Here is a 24861-nt window from a genome sequence, read left to right as displayed (position 1 = left end):
CAGGGACAAAGGGGCGAGGTAAGAGGATCACCGATGTCATTAGGACTTGCCATCTTGGAAACATTCACGTCCGTATGAAAAGTTTTGTGGTAAATGCTGAGTTTTTTGCACAAGACAAGAAAGGTCAGAGATACATCCTCTCTGAACCACGGAGGTCTAATAGAAATAGAAAAGTCATGGCTTTCTATTGAGGACGTCTTGAGATATTTTAGATTAAAAATCATTCGTACATCCAAACGGGGTGTGTGTGTGTGTGCGTGTGTGTGTGTAAGAACTGGTGAAAATATCACAAAAAAAGCATTAACAGTGCTGACCTAAGACCAATTATCTCAAGTCACAGTAAAGTATGGGAGCCGACTTGTGACCCTGAATCAATATACCTATCCTTACAAGCTTTTAGTGCTAATAGGTTCCTCCTCCACTGAAGTCTGCAGATCTCGGATCGCTAATGAATATGTCAGATCTTTCAAATTAATAAGAGGCCTAACTGCTATAATATTCACAGACTGACGGGAGAAGAACTGCAGAAGGTTTTGTGAATGACAGGAAGAAAGACACAGGAAACTTAAAGGGTCAAGTTGAGGGATTTATTAGAGAAGGGTGAATATAAAGGTACTGTATGCAGGGATTCTATTCTCTGAGCAAACCACAACTAGTCGGACCTCTCTTTCTATATTATACGCTACAGAACTTCCAAATAAAGTCATCATAGTTAGTGATGTAATCATTAAATAAAAGGGATTTAAAAACGGGAATACATTAGACCATGAATGTGCTTTGGTAAAAAAAAAAAAAGAAAACACCATAGGGATTATTATCATTATAATCATCAGGAACAAAGAGACTACTTGGATGCTGTCACTTCCCTGCATCTTTGCCATAAATTATTCCTAGTACTACAGGTCAACATTCAAACCAGGGAAAAAAAGAAAAGAAAATTAAGAGCGGTCATACCAACACTGATATCGTCCTTCTAGAATGACTTCTCTACTCATTCAGGGTTTCCCTTCAGACAGTTTTAGTGTTCACAAGCAGCCAGTCAGTAGCACATTAATGATATAGCTAGAATATCAACTGCCACAGTTTTGTTTTTTTTCATTTTTTTTTTTTTTTAAATGCCATTCTTCCTCTTCGGATATGTTTTAACTTTCATATTTTCAGAAGTAGTTTGTGTCACATTTTGGCTCTCACATATTAAGCTACAATAAGACCAATAAATACTGCTGGGTGTGTGCTGGCTGTCTGTGAGCCATGAAGACCACAGCGTTCACAGTAGGGCAGTTTAATATGTACTGCAGTCCTCCTGGGGTGTCACCGAGCACACACAGAGCAAACAGAAGTGGGTTAACACAATGTAAAAAGGGACTTTTTCACCAACTTGTCAACCGTTGTGTTTTGTTGTTTTTCATTACTTATTTTTTGTTTTGTTTCCCCCCCGTCTTAGAAGGAGTCCATGGCCTTGAATTCACTGAGGGCCTGGACAGGGGAGATGTGTTTCTTCTGGGAGCCTCGTCGTACGCGTGTCTGGCATTCCTCTGGCTTCTCCCTTTTCACCAGAGGCTTCTTCTCTGGAGCCTTCATGCGCCAAGAGACCACAGGCGAGTTCACAGCAGCTGTTCCGTACACTTTCTGGTACTTGGTGGACGCTACATAAGATGCTTTTACCGTCAGCACCACTGCGTTCATTAGATTCTTGGCTGCTTGGATCAGAGAAGTGGCGCTATCCAACTAGGAGACGACAAAGACAATTGGAAAGGAAATGTCAAAAGCAATATCAAAAGCTGTTGTGTGCAATATCTCCACATCCACATACTTGAACCTACTAACACCTTATTTTATTTTATTTTATATGTTACCACTAACACCATATTTGATTCTATTTATTTTAGTACCGTAAAAAACTGTGCACCTTACATCCTCCCTTTTTTTTTACATTACTATATATTTTTGTATTTTATATTTTCTATATTTGCACTCTTTGCACTGTTTTTGGTGGCTTTGAATTTCGTTATACCACGTATGATGACAATAAAGGCATTCTGATTCTGAGAAAAAAGTGCAATCATTTTCTTGGCCTCAGCAACGACATTAAGACACATTAGCTACATGCAGCACCTACGGGGTGCTGCAACTAGCAATTAAGCAGGATAAAAAACACGGCCCTCACTATATGACATCTTATTTTAGCTGCTGTTAATGAGCAGAGGCAGGGGTCAGGTGTACCTCTGTCTCCATCTGTTTTGTTTGGCTGACATTTAAGGGTCGGCGGCCAGAGGGCCTCCTCCAACATCACACAGAGATGAGTCAACTGTTTCGATTTAATGAGTGTGAATTCCAGCTGGCCACCATGAAAAGGTTAAAATCTCAGCAGGGCTTGCATATCTCATGTTAGGGAAACCATATTAGTGCTGGGAAATTATGAAAAATCAACCCAAGATGAAAGGACATCCAAAGAAAAGCTAAAAATTGAGTAGACAAACAAAACGTAACAAGGGAATTAATAAAGTTTCTTTTAAAACTTTCTACCGACACTTTTTTCTTTTCCATAATAAAGATTAACAATTGCATTAAGAAGTTTACACATAAGTCATCACTTAGGTTTTACACAACTGCATATTTAAGATAATCAGTCCAAACATTTTTATGCAAGCGCAGCCTGTTGGTGAAGTGTAGTCACATCTGGAGGAAGACCCACTGTCACCCACATCTGACAGGATGTTGGTTCAGACGGTGAGGTCGACCCAGGAGCTACACCGGTGCCACCCTGCCATGAATTGGAAGCTGTTGGAACATGACTGTCTTCAGTCAGGAGGGTTTACATTGACATGGTCTGAGAAAAATCCTGCTCCAAACTCAACACCTTCAAGTTTCACTTAAGTTTAAAGCTGACAACCCGAACAGAGAAAAGGGATTCTGAAGGAAAGGTTTATGGTCGGGAGGGACAAAGACTGAGGTGTTTGGTAATAGTGACCACAGGTAAGTTTGTACAAACAAAAGTAAGGCATTTATTCCCGAGAACACTGTGATCATTATTAATCATGGTGGTGGTAGCATCACGATGTGGGACTATTTGGCCAGCAGTGGAACAGGCAGATTGCAGAAAGTTGATTGAAAACTAAAAATGGTGGAATACCTCAGACTTCCTCAGCATTGCCTCAAACCATCAGCTAGACTGTTGAAGCACGCATTAAAGTTGGTCGTGGGATGAATACAGCAGGCTAACATTAAGCTTTTGCAATGTCCTTCCCAAAGTCGTGACCGTAAAAAGGGGTCATTAAAAGTTGGGTCCCTGCCAGAAGATGAACACATTCAATTTAACTCCAATTCTGGCATGAAGAGTGGGCAAATATCACGGCAGAATTCAGCTGTGAGCTTGTTTGAAGCAAAATCCTCTGGACAAGGAGAATTTCACCAATTACAAGATAGGCTTTATTTTGATCTCAGAAATGACATAGAAAATTCAGACTCAAGCACCAGATGTTTTTTTTTTTTTTCCCTGTTAATGAATATGTTCAGTCATTCTGCTCCGGGAGAATGAAAGAAATCCCTGAAAGACCAACATTACCGTGACATTCATGTCAAAGATTACTGAATAGAGCCTATCAGAATCAACCATCTATATGCTAGAAATCATGAGGATGATCATGATGCATTGCCTCTCTTCCTTACCTTTAAGCAGTTGTTTTTTTTTGTACAAATTTCAGTGATGTGTTTAGAAAAGTGATGGTGATGAAACTGTGGCTTTTTCACACCTCCAGCCCCAAAAAGTAATATTATTATTATTAATATAAGAAGTCGGAAAATGAGGCCTGATTTCATTAAAAGTTAAAAGCCAAATGTTGGTTTTAGTTTGAGAGGTAATGTTCATAAGGCATGAAAAAACACAGATGGAGAAAAGCCTGCGGTGCACGTTTCAGGAATCTTTACATGGTAATCTAACTGCATCAGCCTTAATCTGCATGATGATCGTCTGAGCTCCATCGAGACCTCAAACTGAAAAGTTTATCCAAGCACATAGCTGAGCATAAAAACGGCCTTAAAAGGATTAAGTTTAGTGACTCAGTGCTAAAGGCCAATCTAGCATCAGTGGTTGTGGGGCAGGACATGTATGGACAGACTTACCCCAGACACGATGAGCTCTCCGCCGAGATTCTGCACCTCAGCTTTCACCTTACTGCATATGTTGAGCTGATGGCAGTACAAGGCAATTCTTTGCAGGTAGGCCAAGAGATCCTGTTTGCAGGCTGAGTCAGGGCACTAAATGGAAGAGATGAACAAATTAAAAATGGAAGAGCACACGCTTGACAGAAAGAATAGCTTTAGGTAGTCACTGGTTTTAAATGAGAAAAAAAAGAAAAAGAAAAGGCATGACACAGTTTTAAGGCCTTGGTATCTAGTTTTATCTCGGGTCTCTTCAATCAGCCGTTTTGTCTTCATTGTATTTCGTTTCAGCCACCTTGTGTATCATGATGTTCAAATCCAGTTATTCAAAGCAAGAAAAAAAAAAAAGAAAAAAAAAAAAAGGCCACCAGAAAAAGTACACTCAATAATTTACAGTGAGCAGAAAATTTCGATTCAGGTCATTCTGTGTCACCGCTAAGAACTGACGTGAAACACAAGCGACAGAAATCATCCATAAAATGAAATGCATTAAGATTTTCTGGGCAGAAAACAGAATACTTACCAGGGAGATGATGCAAAATACCAAGGAATACTACACTGCGAACATTTCATATTCTAGTTCTGCTCAAAAACTAAAACATGAGGGAGGAAGGTCGTTCACTCAGTGGAGACAAAAATCTCAGCCAGCTGGTTATGGAACACTTGTAGTTTCAAACTGTGCAGTATTTCCCAAAAAGATTCAAATAAAACTACGACCTCCTGGTCTCTGATGCTGAGACGGCTTTAAAGCAGGATGAATTAAGCAACAATCCCAACAAAAACAGTCAGGTTCCACACTTAGGGTTGCTAATTACTCTGTACCACTTTTTTGCAATGAGTGTGAAAGATGTTGCTCAAAAATTTTTTGTTTGTTTGTTGGTCTGTTGCTGGCATGGGTTTCAAAGGCAAGCTCAATTACACTGCGGGGTGTTAGACTCATTTATTTCACATGAAACACATTTGTCACAGCATGCTGCACAAGAGGAGAACAGTTCAATCAACACTGGATGGACTTTCAAACTCATCAAGATCCGCTTCCCTAACAGCTGCCCCCTGTTTTTTTTATCCCCCCACTTCTCCCTCTTTTTTTTTATTTTTTTTTTAAATAGTACTGACCTGGTCCTGCTGGCCTTTGTGCTACTTCTGCAGCAGAGAAACCTCTCATACAGCGCAGCAAATGGACCAACATGGAATACGAGAACAGCGTCCTCGGGTGCCCTGCTATCACAGTTTGTCCCTGTTATTCCTTCTGGAGCCCTTCCAGAAGTCAGCCATGGCCCACTAAGCTCCCAGTGGGTTGAGAGCACTGTATCAGCTGCCTAAACACTATAAGCATCATTTTGTAGAAACACCTTTCTTCTAGCCATTAATATTAAACAGTCTTAAGTAGGACATTCAGCAGTCCTGTGTGGGGAAATGCACAGCTCATTTCCTTGTCTTGTGGGCTCGTGTGGAGAGGGGGATGGTTCTACTTAAACATCGAGCTGTGACATTAAAATATATATACCAGAAGACTTGAAGCTTCCTTTGCCACCCATATTCTCCTCTGTCGTCTGCAAAAAGGCATCCCATTAAAAATTGTACTGACTGCCCACAAGACACCCCCCCCCACACCTCCAATAAATTCAATCACGGTCAGAAATAGTATGTAAAACACGGCCATATCTTATCTGGTGAAATGTTTGTTCCTCAACTCACAAATACAATTGCAAAGAGTAGTTCAAGACATTGTTTACAACTATAGCTCCAGCCGTCATCCAGACAAAGCTTTAAACAACACAGTAAATAAGACCAAAGCTGCCACCGGCACCACATAAGTGACAGTGAGTGCAGACTGAGGTGGAGCTGCTAGCTCATAGAGCAGCCAGTGAGGCAGGAGGGAGCTTCTTGCTGGGCATTATCGCTGCATCGCCACTCCTGGCTAGCGTCAGTATTTATAACATTTCACACTGCGGGAACAAATACACACATGCACGTACACCACTGCCACAGGCAAGTTTGATGCAGACATGACACAATTGTTCCCTATTGTACAGCTAACTGGAAGCCCGATTCTATCACAGGGTCCCTGTAGATGTAAATAAATTGCACGGCCCATTACTTTGCCAGCCTCATTGCGACCCTCAGTCTTCCTCTTTATCTGTCATAGTGAAAGAGGAATTATTACTCACTAGTCAGACAATACTTTGTGCTTCACTGTCTGACTTTGTTCGACCTTTCAAAAACTCTTCATGACTTTAGCGCTACTTTCACCATCATATAATACGCCTTTGTTTCAGTATGAGGGGGGAATGGCTTGTTCTTGTTTTTTTGCTTAATTCTGACTCGATATGAACAAAGTGTGAATGATCCAGAGAGAAGAAGTGAAGATGAAGGCAAACCATTTCTGGAGAGTCATTCTTCATGCTGATGCGGAACCCAAAATATTTAGTCCGTCAACAGTCGAGATTAGGAAATAAAACCCGTTTCATCCCCCTTAGCTTGCTCCCTTTTTGCTGCTTTTTGCCGCTTTGTTCTCTTTGATTGTGGCTTTTTGCTTTATTCATATATCTCCCATACATTAAAGAGGTAACAGTACACACAAAGATATTTGTTTTTCTTCTTGTGTCATATCCCATCATATCCATTCCATCCGCAAGGGAGAGTTAAATTCAGAAGTATTCATCACTCAACAAAAAGATTTTCACTCAGTAAAACGTGTCGCTAAAGTTAGTCGATTCTGCCTCTGTTACAGCCAGCACCTGTTAACTTGGAGTTTCTGTCTTAACTGAGAAGTCTTTTAATTACACATCAGTCACGCTTGGTTTCACTGCTGTCAGCGGGCGACAGGAGCTTTGCTCTTGTTGTTTTGCACCCAATGTGACAAAGGCATCTGCTGTGACAGCTAAAGACAAACTTGGAAGACTGAGTGCTTAGCTTTAACCTGGAATGTGTTTTGCAGCATTTATTAAAAAATAGCTTGACAATTGCTCGGCTTCCTTAATGCTATTCAAAGCTTAAACTGAAGGATAACACGAGTGCAGTACAAATGGAATTTATTTTCAAAGGTAATAAGAAGGGAATAATAATAAAAAGCAGGGAAGGTCATTTAAGATGGAATTAAAAAAAGATAAGGCTGCCCATACAAAGTATATGTAAGAGCGAATGGCTGAAAACTTTCAAGGAAATACATAATATGGAACTTTTTACACCCTAAAAAACATAATCCAAGTGACACAATGTCAAAAGAAATGGCAAAAAAAAAAGACTTAGCTCACACATTCATTGCTTACCTAATGTCCAATATTATTGGTTTTCTCTGAGAAATACACAAAACAATTATCCAGAAGTCTTGTTTTTATACTTGGAGATAAAGACCTATTGAGACCAATTTAAGGACCAATTTGAACTACTGAGCCACACAATTGTGGGTTTGTGGCAGTTCTGTCATGCTGCCAATTGTATCTGCATCATAAGCAGCAATAAAGCTATAGCTAAATGAGAGTCCCTCATAAGTATTAACCTCTCCTGCGATGTATTCCGATTGCTCCGTCGGGAGCTCAAGTTGCCTGAGCAAGCTTGGTTATTCTCAGGCTTCGGCTACAGTTACATTTAGTCACCTTCGGTGCATTTTAGTTTTCACAGAATTCGTCATTTTCTATACCTGCTTAATCCGTCGGTCGGGTCGCGGGGGGGGGCTGGAGCCCAGAGAGGCGGGGTACACCCTGGACAGGTTGCCAATTCATCCATCACAGGGACAATTTTAGAGACACCAATTAACCTAACATGCATGTTTTTGGACGGTGGGAGGAAGCCGGAGTACCCGGAGAGAACCCACGCATACACGGGAGAACATTATCTATTTTTATGTTAAACCCAAATAGATTTAGGAATCCAAGGACACTTAATGTATTCATATTCATGAATTCTACATTTGGCACAGATTTTAGAGTTAATGCAGCAGATGAAGCATCATAGGGCGATGGGCGGGGGGAAAAAGAGCCATTGCTGGAGTGAAATGGGGTGAAGTTCCCCGAGGGCTTTTTCTATGTCAAGTGCTGAGCTTAAATGACTATGAAAGAGCTCGCCGTCCCATCCTTCCACGCTGAATTGCCTTCTGCTTCACATGTGTTCATCAATAGGGCTGATGAGGAGTCATGGTGACAGGATTTGCTACTTAAGGGAGCTGTATGAGAGCAGTGGAGCGACCTTTCTTCTTAATGTCAGGCTGTAGTGCTGTCGACAAGCACAGGTTACCTAACATTTAGTGTGAATGTGAAATACTTGTCTTTTTCATACAAAACAAAGACAAGTAATCAAGGTTGAGCTGTTTGTGCTGTAATTCCATGAAAGATGTCTGACTGAAGTGAACCTTTCATATTTTGATGTTTATTGATACATTCTTTTGGCATCTTCTTCTACATGGGTGGCAAACACATAAAGCAAATGTCTTGCATAGTTAGGGAAAAAAAAGAAAGTTCTTTATATCCTACACAAAACTTGCAACAGAAGGCCGTGAATATTCAGTAAACGCCGGTCGAGGAAATGTTAGAGTGAAAATTAAAAACGGGTAACCACCTGCTCTTTCAATTACAGCAAACTCTTCATTCAGACCCAGGTTCTTCCAGTAATTTGCCCGGTGACATATTCACTCTCACTCTGTTAAAAACTGATTGTCAGTTGGCTGTCCACAAGCCAAGAAGTGTATGCGCAAAGATCTCTCTCCAAACAACATACGTGACCGCAAGTGGAGACAAATGCTCTCACACATGGGGATATGCAGAAGTGTTTATATACGAGACTCATGCAAGGAATAAATAAATAATATCCTGCTCATCAACTCTCCGTTCGTTCTCATTACTGCGTGACAGACAGCGTTGAAGAGTTGCGTTCAGAGTCTGAAACTTTGTTCTGTAGTGCAATATGCTCCAGAGAGCAGGACAGAGTGACAGCACTGACTAAACACGCCGTCTGTCCCGTCGAAAGCTTAGCATACTCTACCGCCACAAAAACTAGCAGACATTCTGCGCTGTGGTAACAGCAGAAGGCTTGCTGATATATTCTAGTTCAGTCACATATTGTCACAAGCAGGCATGGAAAACAGAAAATGTAAGGAGTCTGTTTCTACGTACCTGCATCCTGAAATCATAGGCTGAAGGCATTGTGAGAAAATAATATTTTCTCCTCGTACTGCACATTGCACCAGCGCCTCCTGTCACCTTCATCTTGAAACTCTCAGGTTTAGCTCTCGCTTCCTATAAACGCCCTCCTAAATAACTGGTAGGTGCTAAATCTTTGTTTTAGGGTATACCGAACTAGCCACTACACAGGTATAAGGGCCCAAGTACTACAAGGTGATGTAAATAAACCATGCCTGATACCAAAGGTAATGTGTTTAAACAGACTGCTTAACAACAGTTTGGTGGCACTGTGCCTGCGCCTTTACGCACCTACTCCTGTAAGATCTGAGCACCGAGAAACAGCAACGTAAGCATGCTATGGGAAGAAAGTGGGATTTTAAATGTTGTTGTCAAAGGAATCTTGTGTGTTGGACCCCTATATTTGCAGTGTTGAGGATGCAAAATACGTCGGGCATAGATAACTATCACAGTTGAGAAAGAATCCCTCAGACTTCACGATGAAACACAGTTTCTGAAGTTGGATTTGCTCCTTTTGGAAATAAATGATTCAAGTGTCCTAAACTAGTAAAATATGAGAAGCGCATTAATGTTGGAAGATTTGGATACGGATCCGATCAACCACAAGGCCTCATGGAGCACGAGGGGTAGCGCAGTTTCAAACCCCACGTGAAGGTTTTGCTTACAGCTGTTTTTTTTTTTTTTCCTTGAATGGACCATGGACGTCAACCCCACACAGCTGGACACGAAGTGAGCTGCCATGCGTCTTAAGCTGGATTTACAGTTGAGGTGTCTGTCACGGCGGTGGCGGACCGTGACGTCAAAATGACGTTTCAGGCATGGCGCTTCCCTTGAAAAGACGGCGCATCGCGTTGTCGTGCACCACTCGATTTTTGTAACTTGGCTGCGCCGAGAATGACAAACCGGATGGACAAATGTGAGACCAGGCAGTCAGGAGGTGCGTTTTTACAGCACCTGTACGAAACTGCAGTGAAACAGCACAGGGACCAATGTAAACTCCCAAAACTTTGAGATTGAGATTGGCAGAACTTTGGGGAAAGAGGGAGAGTTCTGTAAGAATGTGTGGAAGAAGCTACGGGACAGATACGTGGAGGCAAAGAAGAGGGCAGAGACTCAAAAAGTGGTGATGCCAGGGGCTTCAGACATTCACCTCTTTTAACTGAATTAAAAAATTTAAATTATCCGAATAATGCAGCAGTATAATTAATGACAGTATTCCTGCTCTTCATTGTTTTCTTCTCCACTTTCGTGGTTGTAGAGTAGCGGTAACCATCACGTAGCAGCGCCACCTCTGTGACGGAGAAAATTGCAACGACTGGCGCACCGACTTGCGCCACCGTATATAGCCGGCACGAAATCGTGACGTCATCAACACCGCTCGCGCTAGCAGACGTGGCAACCATGCTAGAGCCTTTATAGACGGTAGAAATTCATTAATCTCGTCGGTTTGTCCACGAGTTGTTTCTGTCACTTTCAGAGCCCCCGTGTGAGATGTTACAGTCAGTAAATGTGTGTTTCTGTAAAGAAAAACTGAGCCGTGCCCACTCACTCTTGCGTTCCCATCTGTGCCCTGCAGAGTCCGGAGCCGATAAAACTGTGTCAACTGCTAAGTCATCTGAGGGGGGACTGAATGCCCATTAAACACTGTCACGCTGCACTCAAAATGAGCAAAGTGAGCAGTTTTTTGCTGGTGTTTTGTGTTTTTTTTTTTTTCAACAAGTATAAACAGAAGAAACATCTGGATTGTCAATGAAGCGTTTCAGCTAATTCAGGACTAATGTCTTCTGTGGGAGAAAACACATCCCTCTTGTTGTTGAATTTGCTCGGTAACAGCAACAATAAAGTTGGATTTTAGAAGCAGTCGCTCATATACTGGCTGCAGACACTGTATGGGGTCATATGGCAACGAAGTGGATGTGTTGGTGCAAAAAAAAAAAAAAAACGTGCAGGCTGCAGGTGGCTGCTAGCCTGGGAATTCCCATGCTGCTTTGCGCTCGATTTCATTCTCACTGCAAAGTCAGCCTGGAAACCACCGCCCTTATTTTTGCCAGAGTTTGGGAACCAATCACAGAACGACGGGGGGGAGCAAGACGATGACGACGTCTATGCGCTACACCGAAGCTTGTAGAGTGTTAATCCAACATGACAGCGGACACAACGTTACCGTTCAATGCAGCCTTAGAAAGTGTTTCGGAGTAGATTCACCCTAGCGTCATTTGAACCGTGACATCCAGCCAAGTAGCCCACCCGAAGTTTTTCCGATATTGGCTGAACATCAGAGTTATCCCGAATAGCTTAGTACAAGCGCTAACGGACCCTGGCAGTATCTCCAAAATTACCACACTAGAATCACATGTCATGACACCAAACTTCTACAGTAGTACAAATATGGTCTGTACTCACAAAACGATGCATTTGGAAGTTTGTACATAGTCCAGGAGTTTATTATTATCATCAACACAAGCCTGATAGCTTTTCTGCTGCTAAAGCTACGTCGACGTCACTTCTGGGAGCTGGGAGCTTCAAAGTAAGATGAGGGTTGATCTACTACTGTAGACAACAAAGCAAGGCTGCTCAATTTCTCCATTATTAAAATAAATTCACAACTCTACAACATAAAAATTCATGTAGAATATAGCATATAGGCCTACTTTGTTGTCAATTTAAGTAGCTTAGAGCGCAAGTTTACTTTTATTTTCCATTTTTTTCTTCTTCCTCGTCGAATTTCTGTCGTCATCTGGTATAAGTGATACAATTGGCTATGAATCGCGCGCAAAGCAGCATGGGAAGAACCTGACGTCATTTGATAGACATTCGTAGCGCCCAATAAACGGCTCTAGGCATTCGTAAACCACGCCTCAAATACGAGAAAATGCACACCTAGTTCCCAGACCACCATCTCATCGAGATGTGGACGCGTCAGCCAGGCTAGGTGGCTGCAGGATTATAGGAAAGATTTTATTACAGGAAAACTAAAAGTTCATATGAGCTCCAACATTTCTTAAGCTTAGCAGCAGTGGATAGAATCTCAGCATGTGATACTGAAACAGACACAAATTATTCTAAGGGTGTGCAAGCTAACAGCAGTTGCAATTACAAAGACTACAGGCAGCCTCAATAAATCAGTGAGTTCTGAGCCAAACTTTATCCTTACTTCTTATTAGAGGCAGATGAAATGAAAAAGAACATGATGCATTGCCTGGAGTGAGTGTTTTAAACTACTTCCCACTTCATTATGTGAAGACACACCTACACGGCATAAACACATTTCTTTTCGCTTCCATCTTCCCTCAGCACAGTACTGATTGATTAGATATTGAAAATGGGATGTGCCAGCCTGTTTTAGAGAGGTACTCATCTGATAATGAATGCATCACCTCGGTTGGGAGCTAATTATATTAGAGACACAACTTGGTTGTGCTGTCTTGCGCTCACATGGTTGGCCCCATCGGGAGACAAAGTCATGTAGCGACACAGCTTCACCCCTCCAGCTACACTCATCAATGCTAGCAGTAATGATTTTCACCCGCCACGCAACTTACTCTTTCTAGAATTTCGCTCTTCTATCCCAGACACAGTGAGGGACACTTGCATAAAGTGACACAAGCATAACAAAAGTCAGTGACAGACACAGTAAGTTTGCAAAGCTACCTGATCTGCAACAGCGCGGGCCAATTTGTCCATCCTGGAACCAGCCTCTGCAATTTTCTTAGCTGCGTTGATCACATCTGAGGAGTTCTTCAGGGGGCCTTTGCCTCTGTTAAAATTCAAGGAGTGAGGAAAAAAATGAAAAGGTCTGTGGGAGTTGTGCAGAATCGGTGGGCATGCAGAGCTTCCCCATAAAAACTCAGCTCACCCCGGTGTCACACAAGCTTGAAGATAGCAGCTAATTTGCTGCTGCTGGCAGCACGGACGTGAGACATTAAAATCAACCGACAATACAACATTTCCCAGGTAATGGATGAAACAAATAAAGTCTACCTTTGTCCCTAATGATCCAACCCAGAGATGTGCTTTGAACAAGCAAAGCACTGGGAAACAAACGACTAATGTGATAAAGGCACAACAGGAGAATATTTTAAAGCAGATTCATTTAAAAAAAAAAAAAAAAAAAAAAAAACAGAAGATAGCAGTACATAGTATCTCTGAATGTCTTAGAATGATAAGCTTTCTCAATGCGCGTCACTTTTACCTTGTGAAGTCCGTCATCTCCATCATGATCATACACATCTGCTTGGCCAGAACGATGATGTCATTGCCATTGTCATCCCACTTGGCGACCTCTGCATCCAGCTTGCACTTCTCCTGTCTGAAGCTCTCCACTTGCTCAGCAATCTTTGCCTTCTCCTCCTGGGGAAGCTGTGCCATGATGGCCTACAGGCAACACAGGAAACAAAAGCGTTAGTGGAGGAGGACACTTTCAAAGGGTTCACTTGAGCTGAATAAATTAGCAAGATGGCTCTGAATGAGGGATACACCATGGGAGAAGAATAGAGGAAGAGGAGGGAGATAAAGCTGGAGAAGAGAGAATGATAGGGAAATGAGAAAAAGGGGTGAAAAAGTAAAAGGATTAGTTAAAAAGAAACTGAATAAAAGCTGGAGAATAAAAAGTGAGCTCAAGTCCAATTTCTTTTCCTACTCTACAAATCTGCTCTACAAAACTGTAAACTTGAAATTTAAGTTTGGCGTCCGACTATTCTTGCCCTTTTGAAATGCTTGAAAATAAATTTTTAAACCTGCATTTAATGACTGGACCTTTTCAAGCCTCTTGACATCTTATACATGTAAAAAGCAAATCCATTTTCCCCTTCATTTTTCTTCCTTCCATCCATGAGAATATATTTGCTCTCTCAGCAGCCTTCGGGGGCAGGTCCAAAATGGCATAAATCTTGTGGCAAGGTCACAAGAGCAGTTAGGGCCCAGTATTATTTGGGAGATAAATGTATAATTACCTTGCTTCTTAGAGCAGAGAATGAATAATGCATTTGTTCAACATTATGTCAGCGAGCTGAGGTGGAAGTAAGAGTAACCTGGTTTCCATTAGGTCGATTCTATTGACTCGAGAGGTAGATAGAGAAAATGACTACAGTAAAAAAAAAAAAAAGGAAAAGTCATTATTGTTTTTTAACCCCATCTATTATTGATTGTCCTTCAAGAACTGCTATTCTCTTAATAAAATAATCACCCTAGTCCTCCTTCTCCCTCTTTGTGATTCTATATCTCACAGCAGAGCTGGTGTATAGGGTGGGCTCAGTGTCCAACCCCAAAAATGTGTCAGGAGGTATATGAAAACTAAAACTATAAACGACTTGTCCTCCTGAAATTCTTTGAAATAAGTAAGAAAGGTTGGGGGTGGAGCTGGGGGCAAAGTGGAAAAGAGAGAATTGAAATCACAGCCAGAAATGGAGGCATGGAATCACAACTTCATTGGCGGCCAACAGATGCGTCCAAGAGTTCTGGCCTACGGACGGCTCTCTAAGCAGAGTGGTGCACAGCTTTGATGGTAGTTAGCTTAAAAAAATAAGTAAACAAAACCCAACCGGCATAAACAAACAAGCAAGACCAGCCCCCTCAAGCCCAGAGAGATTTCCTCTGCTGCTGGTGCCAAGACACACAAACAACAGCAGAGGCAAATCCCATTAAACAGCATGTGTACCGAAAACACAACTCCCATTAAAAACAAATACCAAGTTGCCATGTATTTAGACTGCACGATGAGGAATATGTTATTCAAAAAACATACAAATGAATCTGGCAGAGTACATACACATTCACATTGCAGGTTTGTCTATATGTACTTGGGGCTCTGGGACGTTTGCATCCCCATTCATTTAACTATGCTGCTATTCAGACTTGCTAATCACTTTTGCTGTTTTTTTTGTCTGTGCAGCACTATGCACAAGCTCGTTCTCTCCAAGGGTAATTTGGTGCCTTGCTCAGTATTATACATAGGTGCTACCACTGTGTTGCCAATGATGGTGGCACTTTAGGGCAGTGTCATAAATATGTGGAGCAATCTGAGCCATGGGTCACTCTTAGTTGTGAGGGTGCTGTTGTTGGTCCTTCAGTTTGGGTCTGCTGTGGAAAATACAAATGTCCTCTCCATATGCCACACACTGGTACCTTTTTTAAGGTCTGCAACTAAGTCTGTTTGTGTTGGTTGAATACCTGAAATCATTCACTCTAAATGGACATCTCCGTGCCATAAACAACCCTGAGCACTCCTCCATTGTGGGAGAAGAATATTCATTGCTGGTCTAAACTTATTGTCTTACAGTGGCAGATAGCCAGGGATGGTAGAACCCAGGATGCCAAATATCAACATTCCTAGTTATTGTACATTCACAGAATAATTCACATGCTTCGGCTGATTAAATTTGCCATTTGACTTTGTTTCAAAGAGTAGTACTTTTACTTTCTTTTAAGCAATTTCTTTTGTTGTTGATTTCAGGTGTCACCTGTCTTTAAATATAACTGTGAAAACAACAAGTCATTCACTTTAAGGCTGCTTGTGCCCTCAGCTTGTAGCTTAGGCCGGTAAATACCTCCCTTAGGTATGGTTTGCTGATTACATGTTCAGTGTGGCCAAAAATATAATGCAGCCGGACTCTAATTGCTACCTAATCAACAGTGACATCGGTGAGTGTACTGTGACATTTAGTGGAACTCTCTTCAGGACTTCAGGACTGGAGGGCGGTCATTAACATCTTCGCTATTCCTATCGTTTCCGCACCCAACTGTTGAGGCATCAATTATTCACTCATTTCTATGATTACACCAAACAGTCTACAGCTGGTGTCAAAGGGATGGGCATGTATGGTTTTGCTAAATGTCAAGTTATGAGTCAGATAATCTAAATGTAAACTGAGAATCATGAATGTGGGTTATTCTGTAAGTGCAATGAGAATGTTCTGCACAACCTCTGTACATAAGAATAACATTAAATCAATGCAGGCTGCTCCCCCGAAACAACTAAAGGGAGCAAAACGTCCCTTGAAGCTCAACAATTTGAACAAAAAATCCCCCCTCCAAAAAAGGGAGGTTGGGGAGACAGAGTGAGGGATTTGGTTAGTACAAATATGCTCTGAAAACGGTGTGACTAAAGAGTGTGTCAGGGAGGAAGGGAGAGAAAAGGGTTCTAAACACAAAAGAAAGCAGCAGCAAAGGGGTGAACGCATGAGCCAATTGGGATGTCAGGGGAGCAGGAAGGCCTTTGGTAAGACAACCCCCACCCCTCTCCTCCTCCACAGCTCTCTAGAATTCACTTATCCCCAAATCCCTTCCCCTTCTTTACTGATAACAACAAGGAGCGGGCCTTGGGAGCTTAACATAGTGGCAAATCCAGCCGGGAATGTTGTGCCAATACACTCTGCGCCTCGGCCACGTCTGCGGGGATTAAAGCGCTTTCCGGGTTTCTTCACCAAGTGCGGCATGTTGAAATTACTTTAATTTGTTTCATTTGAAATAAACAGCCCAGACACTCGGAGTTCAATTTTATGGATGACCTATCAACAGCGTTATCCAATCACTGTGTTTAGAAATATTTTTGGTGTATGTGGGGGTGGGGGGGATGGGGTGGCATTTGTGTTTGGCTGCGTGAGCAATATCCGGGCCATGTTATAGAAATCGACTTTTTGTCCGTATCTTTAGAAATAAGCACTATATACAAGCCTCCCCCTTTTTTTTCCCTCTTTTCTTTACTTTCTTATTATGCATGTTTGCTCTGATAACTTTACCTAAAGTATAATAGAAGTGACGGGTAGAGTGCCACACAGGGAAAAGCCCTGGTAACACAAGCTCCAAGGACTGTCTTGAACTTGATTTGATTTTTCTCTCCACAGAGAAAAAGGGAAATATTGAGATCGATAGGATAAAATGGAGATATCTCGCCCGGCTCCTGTGTGTGATGCCAGAGCACCGGATGGTCTTGGAGGGATCATGACTGTAAACCTCAGTGTGCCAGCATGTCAGCTCCTATGGAGAAAAATGGATTATGCTTCTTCTTGTTTATTTGAATAGAAACAGAGAGCACTAGTGTGGATTTGGCATGACCGTTAGAGGACGACAAGCTTTATCCTGACATGACAGGCTGAGGGAGATTGGGCAGATCACCAGTGGTTCACTGCAAAAACATCTTTTATGGATGCGACTGCCTTCTGCGTTTTCTAAGGTTTAATCTCCAAGGTCATGACATGGTCTGTGAGTGGAAAAACAGACAATGTCAAACTGTGCGAGAACCTCTGTCACTGTGCTAGATATATACAACAAGATGATGAAAATTGCATGTACAAAGAGGAAAAGGAAATCCTGTTTCCTGACATTGTATTGTGCATTTATTTGATGCGAGCACAACTGCAAGACTTCCTAAGATACTTTAATCCGCCATATATCACTGTATTACAGTTACAAGTTTTGACAAAGGGACATGTTGCCACTTCAAACTGTTCCCAAAAAAAGCTGCCCACTCAAAGCTCAGTTGAATGCCAGAAAAACTGGTTAACAGTTTGGTGCTGTAAAGCTCCTTTGTGTACAAGCGTTGGTGCATCTTAGCTCAGATGGCCCTGCGATGTTGCGCGGCAGGGGCCTTAGTGGGAGTATAAATACAACAAAACCAAAGTACTTCACACCAAGAACCCCCACAGTCATTCTGGAACAGCCCCAAACCTGAGTTTGTTCCTACTGCTCGTGGATGACTAGCACTGACATTAATGAAGCACTCGTTTTCTTATCTTAGTATATATTATTGTTTTTTTTAAGGAATCCAAAATGTAATGTGGCCTGCTCCTGGTTAATTAAGGGTGTGCTTCCCAATGCAACTATTTATTTATTTTTTTCTCCTTTTGCTGAGCGAGGCGATGACTCCGTCATTGTTTTTGAAACTATTTGACAACAATGAATGCTGGAAACTCCTCCTGCAAGTAAGACATGGCTAAGATTTCCTTCACATGACTGATCCCATGAATAAATAGCTGGTTCCGCCTCAACAGAAGAAACATGGACTATACCAGCGGACATAAATCCAGAGGATTGCTCTCCATTTTCGGTACTTTTTCCTTGAGGTCTTCCTTTGCCTTTGCCATCACTACACCTTTTACTTCTGATCCAGCACTGTTAACATACCGCCATCTTCTGACAACACTACCCAGCCTTGTTTATTTGCTCCAAATCAGCTATTCAAAACACGACTACTGAACCTTTTGTTTTTAGCATCTTCTCAAATTTGCATCAAATTTGGAAACTTGGCTAATAACTACAGTAGAAATTCTGTACGACTCCAGTCTCTGAGGCACAAAAGCTGAAGAAAAATGAAGATGATGTTTTTTTTTGTTTTATTATGGAAGAGGTCAAGGTGGATAGATGAGTTAACACAATATTTAGTTTTGCCGACAGAAGACTGCTGTTTGTTTCCCGTTTGGGACCCAGCATTGACACTGCCTTATGATGTGAATTTGTTCATTTCCTGACCAAAGAGGATGGAAAACGTACTTGTTGAATCCTGGAGGCTTTATTTTAGCAATTGTATTAACATACTGACAAATAATGGCACTTTTCGTTGTAAATTTGGTCTTTCACAGGAAACATTATCTAGTTTCTGAAATGCAACATGAGAGGTTGCGATAGTAAAAATTTGGGATGCACAAATGTATCGTTCTAACTTCAGTATCAGGCAATAGTCAGACTGATGACTGCAAAAGGCCTGTCGGCTAATAGGATAACACCAGTTGATGGAAGTGGCAGATATTAATCTGGTGTGTCCTGGTTTTGAACTACTGACTTTAGTCTGAAACCGACAATAACCATTATTAACGTGGGATCAGATATACACTGAAAAGTCATTGAGTTGTTCATTGTTTATTAGGCTAAAAAGCCTTTTGAAACAGTTTTTTTTTTTTCTTTTTACGCAAAAAATATGTGTAAGGATTTTCTCACTTACTGTAAGGTTTTTAACACATTTTTATGAATAATGAATAACATGAAATTTTGTTCATAACCTTCATTTTACAAATGAAAAGTGCAATTTTTTTTAAAGAAGTCTCTGTTTGAGATAGATGACTGGTAGAAAATCTGACCAGTTGTCAGTTTGTTGACACCTGCAATCGTCGCAGCATGATTTAGCTTCAACAGGCTGTTGCGTTCGCTTCTTGTTGCTACTTAAGGACGAAGGTTTGCTTTTAACCTGCGTCTTCTGATTCCACCCCCTCAAAAAAAGAAAAAAAGGAATGATGGTTGTAAAACTGCCCAGTGGAGAAATCTAACCAAAAATAAGCTGCTGTTTTAATTGGATTTATTTCTCCCGTTCTTGTGCATCACCCCAGTGTGTGCAGACTGTATAGAGACTCAGGCAGGCATGGGCAATGGGGAGAGGCATTGAGCCAAGTCACATTCATGCCATCCACAATCCATTCAACATGAAACACACCGCTAGACCCTCTGTGTTGCTGGAAGGAAGCAGGCACTGATACCCTGTTAATGTCTTTTAAGCTGGGCCCAAGTGAAAAATTGCTAATGTGCACAAAGCACAGACCCTGGTGACCATGACCGAGGCCTTGGCACAGCACTGTGCTGTATTTTGGATAGTGTCTGAAGGGACTTTAGTAATTACTTATTTGTTGGTGATTGTAATTTCATACCTTCCATCCCTGAAGAGCGTCTTTTTTTAATAGTGTTGCTTGTTAGGATAATTTAAATGCTATTTAAGTGGAACTCGTTGGATGAACTAACGCACGTGTGGCCACCAGATGAGGGTAAATGTCAGGAAGAAAGTGGAGTTTGATTTGCAACTCAGCCCAACACTGATGTCATTTTGATGAAGAATTTGGGCTTGGTGCCCAGCCTTGAACCAAAAATAAATACATGTTTTTTTTTTTTTGTTTCTGTTTGCTAAATGTTCTGTGAGTGGGACACATTTGAAAACATGCAGCACGCTGAGGAAGTAACTATCCACTCACCCGAGCACTCTGTCCAGCAATAAGCTGGTCATCTTCAGTCTGGACACTAGTCCTGCTGCGAGTATCATAATCCTCCTGTTCAAAGTCTGAGTCATCTTCCAGTTCCTCTGGTGTCTGGAAGAAGCACAAAAGCAAAGTTGGACGAACAGTCAGAAATCAAGAGAAGTTTTCTTTAACTTTAAAAGCAACCGCTTGGAAATCTCACATTCTCCTCATATATTCCCCTGTATTCTTTCAATAATACCTTGAGAGGAGTTTAACTTCAAACCAAATCCAGCATACATACAGAGACGCAACGCAACTGAAAGAATTAAATGGTCTGAGTAAATAGTTCTAGAAGGCACGTGCGTAAATCTGAAACCCAATGACAAAAAAAAGTGAATTTCTTTGAAAGTTTTTGTCTGTACCTCCATCCTTCAAACACGGCCTTCTATGGCCTATGAAATAAAAATTGAAATGAAAAAGATAAATAAACGCACAAAAGGCTGAGACCCTTTTTCATCAATTTAACAACATTTAGCATTAGGAAGATAACAGTGAATAAAAAGCCAAGTGTGAGTGCCAAAGGATAACACTTCAGAAAGTTTCCCTCTATTCAGTGTTCAACTATTCATTTTAGAATCATGCAGATGTGAGAACTTACATTTCGGTATTATTCGCCGGTAACATATTTGAATCTGTTTGCACAAAACCTCTGTGAGCTTCAGTGTTTGTGTACACACTGCTGCATTATGCCAACAACGGTTGTCAGCTTGTCGCTAATTCAATGGGGTCAGACAGAGTGCGTTACATTTGGGATTCTTTAATTATTCATCATACAAAATGGAACATTTTGAAAAAAAATAAATAAATAAATAATTGTAATCATAAACATAATCAAACATAATTGTATATACTGTAATTATGTTATTGTGAGAATGCTTTTAAGAATTTGGTAAAGTAATGGTAAATCCTTTCAAATTATGAAAAAAGCTTCCTCCTCTTTCAAACTTAACTACTTCAGCATACTTTCAGCTAGACACCATTCCAACTTTAATATCTTCACAAGACATCCAGCTATTACTGAATAATGCAGCTTTTTATTCAGGCAATTTTGAACTATCACAGTTTAAAAATTTAGTAAAATCCTTGGTGATTTCTGACTTTACAATGCATTCCAATGACACGGAATGCTCATGTGTAGAGTGGAGGCTGCAACTGAGAGTGGAAGAATACAGAAAGATTCTTCAGAAAAATGATTTTGTCAATGTTTCCAAAATCTTTAAGCCACAGAAATAATTTTAGCATTAAAACGTAGGAAAATTTGTCCTCTTTCAACCAACTTTACTTTTTGAATTAGAAGCCTCTGAATCATGGCAGTACCTTCCAACTGACAATGCTTTTTGCATTTTTCTTCTCTTTTTTTGTAGTTTTCTGCCTTCATCCAGCTCCAGCTCTTTTCAAAAATACATTTTCAGGTACTTTCTACTAAATTTTCAAAATGTTCTGCATTGTTTCTCTTCTTTCTGAATTTTTGCCCTTTTTGTTTGGCATTTTTCTTCTCTTTTCTGTAGTTTTCTGCCCTCATCTAGCTCCAGCTTTTTTCAAAATACCTTTCAGGCCTTTTGAGACTTCAGAAAAAAAACTTTCTGCTAAATTTTCATTATTTTCAGCTTTTTTAGCTTGGCCAGCTATCCCCATTCAGCTTTTCAGCATTCTCACTGCTGTTTTTCGCAGGGACAGCTTTTTGTAGTTCTGTTTATTTTCTCTCTGCTGATTTCAAAGTGTAGTCCGAGTTAACACAAACTTTTTTACCCGTTAAAGTTGGCTCCCATTAAGCCGGGTTTACGCTGGTAGCGCCGTATACGTGTGCTTTGCTGATCTGCTGTGTCATGATTTCATGTTTGTATTCACGCCACAACCTTTCTGCTGCTGTTCTATTGTTAGTACGATTGTTTTAATGCAGAGATGCATCTGGTAAAGGCCACAGATACAAAGAGCTTTGTGTAATCTATCGTTTATGTGACTCAAAAAAGTAAATTCAAGAATGTTGCCCATCTGTATCTCAAGAGCAGCAACATGTAACTGCTGAAATTGACTGAAAACAATTCATCATAATTAGTCATCATTATCAAAAGGTAATTATCAAAATCTCTAAATTGGGAAACTACCGTGAAAGGTGCATTGTTTAAATGTGCATGTTATATTACTACATAAAGCAGGCATACAAAAAAAAGTGTTGTCCCAGCTCTCCTTGTAAAAAGCACAGTTAGCAGCTTGAATATATCAACGTTATGATATATATTCAAAGTAATTTGATTCTAAAACAAAGTAGTGTTCACACTGGTGATAATTCTGCGCTTTTACAGGGTCTTGAAAGTCTTAATAAGTATGGAATTTTGAAGCACTGTTTTCCAGACCTTGAAAAGTCTTGAATTTTGTGTGAAAGTCTTAATAAAGTATGGAAAATAAATGTATGGTAGAATTTTACAGTATGCTCAAAGGCATTGTGAAATGAGAAATAGGAAGCAATGCTATAAAACTATAATTTTACTAACTGGTCACGTACTGTATTAGCCTAATGGGATGAGATGTGAGTGAAGAGACTGAATTCTACATACATTCATCCATCCATTCATTTTTTTATAGATAGTTTTTGCGACACTTGTTTGATGTGAAATTCATGTACTTGTGATTTTCATGTTTTGAAATGTTTTCATCAGTAAAAGCATAATTTACTGTGAATAATGCATTTGTTCGTTGAATACTAGCCTATACAAATGAACATTTCTAATAAACACAGTTGGTACAATCTCACCCAATAAAGTAGGCAGTAGGCACACAAGTTACAAGTACATAACGTTAAGGTCTTGGGGAAAAAAAGTATCAGTTTTAAAAAAGTCTGGAATTTTAATTTGGAAAAAGAGCAAGCACCCTGTTTTAGAAAGCAACTGCTTGCTAAGAGGTGATAGATTGTGGCAGTACACCATAAAATTTGCATTTGCACAAATTGGAATTAGCTGCTCATTATCTATTCACACAATGCTCAGACTACATTATCTTTCTATGTGCCGACAGAAGCAAAAACCTTGAACTGTTTCTACTACTCACCTTCATAAACTCATGTTCGTCATCAAATCTTAATAAGGTACTTTGAATGGTTGAATTTTTTTCCCCATTTTTTCACTGATTGATTTATGTTCCTTGATTATTTAGTTGATACATAATTAATGTTGTATGGTTTTGTGAGGCCCTATTCCAATTTTGCCTCTCCAAATCATTAGCCCGGGGACTAGTTGAATGTGAGAGTTCATATTTCATTTTCTCTGGCTTAATATGGCTGCTCCCCCTTTGTCTAAACTGATTTTCAGGGGTACTTTATATCTACAATACAGCTGTGATAAAATAAGAATGTACAAAGGAGCACTGTTGAGGAACGTCCCTCAGTGCCTGACTGGTTGCTGCTCTGATTGGTCATAGGTCTATCCAATTGCATCCTGAAGCACTCTGATCTGAGCTTGTTAATAATTCTCTTTGGAAATCAAACCTGAACTGAGAGGCTGCACAGTAATTTGTATTTGTGCATTTGTCTTGAATGCCAGGCTAGGAAATCATATCACAGACCAAATACTCTCATAGGAAATGACTATCTCATCTCGTCCGAGGTAAATTTGGCCCACTTAATTAATTGTTTTTGCATATGTCAAGATGTCTGTGATAAGCCTTTCCTGCTCTAATGTAAATGCATTTAAAGCTGGATGACAAACTCAATGGTAGAAAACATAGGTGCTGACCAGCTATGTGAGACAAGTAATTCAGGGTAGAGAAGTTAAGGAGTAAATGCACCCAGTGGAATAATAACAGCGGTCTAGGTCGTGGTACATCTCAGGTATTTCTGCTTACATATGCAACTGACCACACCGTACATTTGGGTATGGGTGTGGTCAGATATACATAAGAAATGTAAATGTTCACTGTGGCTTTTCTCTCTACGAATAATATCAAGTGGGCATTTTGCCCTGAAACTTTGCGCAAGTCATGGAACACACAGTCTGAGTAAAGCCATGCTCACACATTACATAAAGGCTGGGAAAGAATTCAGCCCCCTCATTCGTTTCAATGAGGTCACAGTGTGGCGCAGTTTAAGTGTCAAGTCGGAGGGCCAGTTACCTTGGAGACTGCTTTATGTGCGCGGGGTGATTTTGTTGTTTACCTTGTGGTCATCGCAGCAGAGCATAAAAATCATTGTAGTAATTGTGATAATTTCACAAGCTTGTAAAAATACTGCTGCCTCATTATAAACCCCTTAGAAGTGTTTAGGATCTGATCAGCCCTTAAACTCAAGGCTATTAAAGCAGCATTCTCAGATTATGTGAGTGTTTGAAACACATGATCCCATCTGTGAAGCTCCTTTCATTTGGTTTAATGCAGAGCTGGATTAGATCTGAACTTCCTCTGTGACAGATCGGTCAGTCTGTTAAACCTGGCAACTAGTGAAAATACATGAAATACTGATCGCTATACAGTCTTCAATAACTATGGATTTTACAAGTTGCTCTACCTGTGCATGTGGGTACATAAAAGCCACAGGCCAGCTGCGTTAGAGAGTTTTCAGTGTAACTTTATGCTATTCT

The 24861-nt window shown here is 40.7% G+C and overlaps 1 protein-coding gene across 2 annotated transcripts in view; it reads right to left on the bottom strand.

The window, feature by feature from the left end:
- Positions 1-573: 573 nt before the first annotated feature.
- ctnna2 (catenin (cadherin-associated protein), alpha 2) overlaps positions 574-24861 on the bottom strand; it is a 303521-nt gene continuing 279233 nt past the window's right edge. For both annotated transcript variants that reach the window (XM_075462955.1, XM_075462956.1), the window contains 5 exons: positions 20249-20362; positions 13492-13673; positions 12951-13056; positions 4123-4257; positions 574-1728 (listed from right to left, as the gene is read on the bottom strand). In XM_075462955.1, the coding sequence (XP_075319070.1) occupies positions 1441-1728; positions 4123-4257; positions 12951-13056; positions 13492-13673; positions 20249-20362 (825 nt within the window). In that variant the 3' untranslated portion in view covers positions 574-1440. The remainder of the gene's footprint in view (positions 1729-4122; positions 4258-12950; positions 13057-13491; positions 13674-20248; positions 20363-24861) is intronic.

This window comes from Odontesthes bonariensis, chromosome 4, assembly GCF_027942865.1.
Source record: "Odontesthes bonariensis isolate fOdoBon6 chromosome 4, fOdoBon6.hap1, whole genome shotgun sequence".
In the NCBI taxonomy this organism is placed as follows: domain Eukaryota; kingdom Metazoa; phylum Chordata; class Actinopteri; order Atheriniformes; family Atherinopsidae; genus Odontesthes; species Odontesthes bonariensis.
The sequence above is the reverse complement of the archived record's forward strand: the minus strand, read 5'-3'. Positions and strand labels throughout refer to the sequence as shown.